General features: G+C 39.3%; 1 protein-coding gene across 1 annotated transcript; it reads left to right on the forward strand.

Moving 5' to 3' along the window:
- Positions 1 to 2,796: 2,796 nt before the first annotated feature.
- On the forward strand, positions 2,797 to 3,692 carry LOC121949206 (gamma-crystallin M3-like). Its single transcript, XM_042494830.2, has 3 exons — positions 2,797 to 2,903; positions 3,005 to 3,247; positions 3,354 to 3,692. The coding sequence occupies exons 1-3, from the start codon at positions 2,871 to 2,873 to the stop codon at positions 3,630 to 3,632; spliced, it is 555 nt and encodes a 184-aa protein (XP_042350764.2). The 5' UTR covers positions 2,797 to 2,870; the 3' UTR covers positions 3,633 to 3,692.
- The last annotated feature ends 2,446 nt before the right edge of the window (positions 3,693 to 6,138 follow it).

The following is a 6,138-nucleotide window of genomic DNA, read 5'->3' on the forward strand; positions in this document are numbered from 1 at the left end:
ACCTTTTTTTCTTCTTAAAATTAGTAGTAAAAAAATATTTAAAAAACAATTACAATGAAAGATGTGTTCTAGCCGAATTGTTTGTTTTAATGACAGTAGGGTAACGTTACACCCCAAGAGATTTGTTATATTCTGATATTCTAAAGAATATTAACACACTACTGGACGACAGAAGGAATATTACTGTGAGACTTTACCCTGTAACCTTTTCTCGGCTGAAAAAAAAAACATTTTGAAATTTGTGTGACAACCCAAGTCATATTTTGGGCCATAATAAAAACACTGGCATGTCATTTCATCAGGAAATACACAAAATAATGCTTTAGAAGACCTTACTGTTCTGGGGAGGATTTAGTAGCTATGGGAAAGTAGTACTATGATATATCCATGACCTCCTGACCTTTACCCCAGCCCCATTGTCAGGTCAAAACTGCACCTCACCTCTCTTTATCTCTATTGTTCTGTGAATGGATCCAAAGGCTTTTGTTGACCCTGACCTTTACTGACCTTTTCTCTGGCACCACCATCAGTCCACACAAAATATCAAAATCTATTTGGCTTACAGCTTTACTGAGCAAAATTCTGCAACCCTAAAAGACGAACCCTTCACAAATTTGCTTTTAAGTCATATAAACAAATTGGCTGGCGCGATGGCATTTGCTGAGCAAATCTAATGGACATTAACCCTTGTTAAAAATGCTGTCCCGCCTCTGAGTTCTACTTTAAAGAGATATTTACAGCTTGATCTAAAGCAACAAGAACCAATATCTTTTCTGCAACTGTTTCCCTTATTAGCTAGCCAGTATTGTTTTTTGTATTTGTGTACATTTTTAAATCCTGTGTACAGTATGCATTGTTATGCTGCTTATAATACACTTCAACTTGCATGCTGATTGGCTCATAATTGCTGTGTGTTTGTCCAACCGCCAGTTTATATATGATGTTAGTTCTTAGATATATCAACACTCAAAATATACACTTAACATAACATAGAACATAAAGTCAACAGCCACGCCACAAACAAACAAAACACATATTACACAACAAACAAGCTGATTATCTTAAGTAATAATGTGAGTTTTGGGGAAGTATGTATTAGATTTAGGGCTCCTGAGAAAAAATAAGTAGATTTACCAAATGTCAAACAATTTGTTTAATATCTTGTTAATTTAATTAACATACGTATCACAGAGTACAATTTCTCTCATTGCCTGTTATAACATCTTGTGGCTCAATAGGTTTTATCAAATGATGTGACACAAATCACAAAATGAATCAACAACTGTTTGGCTTATATGTTTGGAAATTAGTGTTTCAAAAGGTTCATAAAAGAAATAAGGTCATTGGCAGCAAACACTGTGAACTGATTATATGAAATATAGTTTTTTCATGTTTAACAGTTCATTCTATACACCAGGGATGTAACGATGCATCGCGAGATAAGTAAAAAATATGTGAGATTCAAATCGGTGAAGTGAAAAATGAACCGTGATACTCTATTTGAACAGCAGAGGGCGGAATATAAGTCTGACTTCACTTGCTCGACGTGCTACGTCATTACCTGTTCAACGTCCTAAGTCATGTAAGACACCAGAGTCAGCTGGTCAACATAAAGAAGACGAAGCAAAGGCTCCGCGACAGGCGATACTGAAATATGCAGAGATGCACCCTTCGGTTTCAAATCATAAGTGTGGCGAGATTTGAGCTTCCTTAAGTCATGAAAAAATAAACGTGAGAAGATAACAGAAAAAACAAAACAGTCTGCAAATATTGACAGAGTGTTGAACTACACAAATAGTACATCTAACATGATGCAGCACGTGAGCCTGCATCATGGTGAGGTGGTCAGCCCTGCCTACGCACATTACTCCTCAACGACGACTGCACGGCCAAACCAATGACAAGCTGCAACCCCACTCGCCCAAACAAGTACAAGAGCCAAAGAGAGAGAGCCCATCGTATCAACGAGTTAGAAATGGCCAACTTTGTTCTTCAAACTGGCCCTCTCCGCTTTCCCCTCGAGCCAAAGCTACTTTTCCAAACCAGCTAACTCTTTCCCAAGTGAAGGTTTTTTCAACAGCAGGGAACATCGTGAATGTCAAGAAAAGCATTTATGCATTGTTTATTGTGTTCTGCATTTACACCCTACCTCAGAAATAAAAAGTGATTCTTTAATTTGATATAGAAAAGAAGAGAAACTGTAGTATTTTATGGTTAGAATAATTATCGGAATGTAATTCTATGACTCCAAGTGAAATAAAAAATCATAACTGAGACCCTCCAGAATTTAACTTAATGAGAACTAATATCACTACTACCAATTTAACACATTTTTTATGGGCTGCTGAACAGAACCACATAAAGTATATTTTTAATAACCAAATACAGAAAATCTATGCACCACCTTAAACACTTTGAACATCCCATGACCTCATACTTTTCTGTTGGTTTGGTTTTTTGTTTGTTTGCTCTGCTTTTTATCTGTTTTTGTTTTTCTTCTCATTAACCCTATAATGTAAATAAAAGTTCATAAATAAAACATATTTTAAAAAAGGAAAGAAAATGTATGCACCATTCAGGTGAGTTTTTACCAGTCACATGGGCCGACCTATTCACATTACACAAGCACTGTTGGGAATGCTTTCTGTGAAAGAGAGAGAAAAGGCCTTTCTAAAGACTGAGGTACCCAGTCCCTGAAAAATGGACATAACCACTGTATTCTGTTGGCTTCAATAGTAAGTTGCTGAGTAAGGGGGTCCTCTGAAAGGGGAGGGGGCACTGATTCTTTACGTGTGGTCAGGTATAAAAGGAAAGGGTTAACACCAGGTAGGAGAGCAGTTCAGGAGCAGCACAGCACATCTACAACCAACATGAGCAACACCAGCATGAACATGAGGGGCAAGGTACTTCTGAAAATCTATTTGTAATATGGTGAAATTACTGTTTACAAAAGAGATCACCATGTTCACCTTTTTTTTCTAACCACTACAATCACTTATTTCAGATCATCTTCTACGAGGACAGGAACTTCCAGGGTCGTTCCTATGAGTGCATGAGCGACTGCTCTGACATGACCTCCTTCCTGAGCAGGTGCCACTCCTGCAGGGTTGAGAGCGGCTGCTTCATGGTCTACGACCGTCCCAACTTCATGGGAAACCAGTTCTTCATGAAGAGGGGCGAGTACTCTGACTACATGAGCATGATGGGAATGAGGGACTGCATCAGGTCTTGCCGTATGATCCCCATGGTACGTATAAAACAGCCGTTGTACTACGGTTTTACCAAAGGTGAAAACCCCCCAAAAGCTTAACATAAAGTAATAATTATATTTTTCATTCTTTTTGAAAAAACAGCACAGAGGCCAGTTCAGAATGAAGATCTTTGAGAGGGAGAACTTCCAGGGTCAGATGAACGAGCTGATGGACGACTGCGACAACATCATGGAGCGCTTCCGTATGAACGACTGCATGTCCTGCCAGGTGATGGACGGCCACTGGCTGATGTACGAGCAGCCCCAGTACAGAGGAAAGATGATCTACCTGAGGCCTGGCGAGTACAGGAGCTTCAGGGAGATGGGCATGAGCGGCACCAGGTTCATGAGCATGAGGCGCATCATGGATTCCTGCATGTAAATGTCTATCGAATGTTCACTGAATGTATCAAATGCAACTAAATAAATGATTTCTGCACTACTTCAGCTTTTGCAAAGCTTATTGTCCAACTGTCATGATGAAACATTATGCAGTATCATACTCAAAAAAAACAAACAAATGTATTAAAATTCAGGTCGTTTAATATATTAGCAGCTCTTAGCATGCACATTTTCATCAGAAAATGTTTTAAATATGATGACAAATTTGACTCTACATTTTACTATAAACCCAACAGAAAAAGGCTTATCATATTTATTGAGAGTAGGCTGCATATTCAGGATTAATATTGCCTAAGGGCTAAGGGTAACCCAAAACTGGACAATGAAATAAAACAAGGTAAAAAATTATTTCGACATTTATTTATTCTAAACTCAAACCTAACTTGCTTGCATGTGTCCAAGGTGTCCAAGGTACTGCTATTGCTTTTACAGTTTCAAACCCTAAATGAACATTTGCTACTCTTTCCAGCTGTTGGAGCCACCATCAAGCACACTGTCACTCATCGCTCTCACTTAAGAAATATCAAATTTTTCGGAATAACAAAGCAATTAAACAAAGAAGCAGACACAAAGGTCTACTATTTGAGTCTGAAGGATATATCCAGGATGTCCAATCAAACTAGCAGTGAAAACAGGTAAAAAAATATAAAGATAGAAGCTAAAGCCTACATATCATAGTGTAAAAGTGAACCACTATAGGCAAGGCAAGGCAGGAGATGGTGAAATTAAGTAGTTACAATGTTCTAGCAAAGCAGGATTTGTCTTTTTTCACCTTTACAAAAAATTAAAAAGCAAAAGCAGCATGTGTTTTCATTCAATTGTAATGTTATGTCACTGTCAGTAGCTACTGTAGCATAGAACTGCTAACTTGGCAACGTTGCATGCAACATTAAACGTATATCTCTTTCTAACGTCTCTGGGTTGTTAAGAAACTTAAAAATTTGGAATTTGTGGCCACTGGCTAAGGTTCTCAACGCCCATATTGATGCTGTGCACGTTTCCCAACTCTCTCTTCTCAAAGAAATAGGGGAATGAGGTTGTCAATTTCCCATAATCCTCTGGAATCTCTTTTTGCTGTATAACACTGCTCTCTGGTGGTTGACAGTTGTTGTACCCCTGGGTGTTACTAAAAATACACCCACTGATAGAATTTGGACAGCTGGACTGGGCTGTTTCACGCCAGATGGCATTGCCCTCACCGGTGGTGTGGGGAGAAAACACCAAGTTTTGCAACTTTGAGTTTGTGTGTTGGTGCTTTTGAGATTTAAGTGTAGCACTGAACACCCTAACACTTTAACTGACACTATGTTCACCCAAGTGGCCCAAATCAGATTTTTTTCCCCTATGTGACTCAGATGTGATTGTTTAATGACAAAGGGGGAATAGAGTACTCCAAGGATGACATTTTCTGTGGGCCAACCCAGAAGCTAACTTCGTCCTGGTTCCCATGTCAAAAAGCCTATGGGACTTTAACAAATGTTTGGTACTTACATGTTTTGTTCAGCAAGATAATCTTCACAAATGAACACCAATTTAGGATTTTCATACCCAAATGCAATAGCAAGTACTAAAAATGTAACGTTATAACGAACTAGACTACCGTCGTGGCCCCACCCCTACAATGCTGTGAAGCCATGTTTGGCATGATGGCATTCTGTAGTCTCATTTAGCCAGGTGTTAGCAACCTTCTTCAAGACACATAAAAGCTTCAGAATTTCACAAGTGAGGTATTTACTGACGCACTTTATGTCGTAGAACAAAACGTGGAAGTGTCTTAAGCTAGTGTTAACCTCAGGCCTTATCTGAGGCTTCTAACCAATGACCCATTCAAACCCATTGACTTGAGATGAGGAAATAGGAGGTGCTAAAATGCCAACGGATTTCCAGGTTTAGGACTCATTTCTGGAGTTCTCTATGAAGAAAATGATAATCTTGGTTGTCCTTAACCAACACCAGAAGTTCCTCACCTGCTGACTCCACATCATAACCAAAAGGAGGGCAGCTCAGCTAGCAAAGCCCCAGTGTCACATCTCTGGTTCGGGAATATCTTCCTTGACCATACCTCAGGGGTAGCATTGTAAAAGGCTGGCCTATCAAGCCGTTCTTTGGCGGAGACTCCTAATTTTACACTGGGCACACTGAGAGCACATGCCATTGATATTGATGGTGGTTCAAGCAAACTCCAGCCCAAGATGAGCAGAGGAGACCTAAGTATAAGTATACAAACAGGCTTCCAAATCACCTCGCTGTGAGGTGGAAATCAGCTTGTGAGTTCTATCCATTAAACTGATGTGATAAATGAAAGAAAAATAATAATCTGGGGTGATAATCCTGGTTAACAAGCGTTAATGGTGGGCAAGCAGTGAGGAAATGTCAGACTCCTTGTGCTGTTGGACTGATTTGAATCATCAAGAAAACGTGCTAGCTGGTAGAAGCAGAAATGCTTCACTGTTTGAGGACAGGCCAAGACTAAGAATTGTAGGTTT

This window comes from Plectropomus leopardus, chromosome 10, assembly GCF_026936395.1.
Source record: "Plectropomus leopardus strain MGB_pleo_1.0 chromosome 10, ASM2693639v1, whole genome shotgun sequence".
In the NCBI taxonomy this organism is placed as follows: domain Eukaryota; kingdom Metazoa; phylum Chordata; class Actinopteri; order Perciformes; family Serranidae; genus Plectropomus; species Plectropomus leopardus.

Coding starts and splice junctions, on each gene's coding strand:
- LOC121949206 (XM_042494830.2), top strand. CDS start 2,871: ATGAGCAACACCAGCATGAACATGAGGGGCAAG. Junction 2,904..3,004: donor GCATGAACATGAGGGGCAAG/GTACTTCTGAAA, acceptor CACTTATTTCAG/ATCATCTTCTACGAGGACAG. Junction 3,248..3,353: donor CTTGCCGTATGATCCCCATG/GTACGTATAAAA, acceptor TTGAAAAAACAG/CACAGAGGCCAGTTCAGAAT.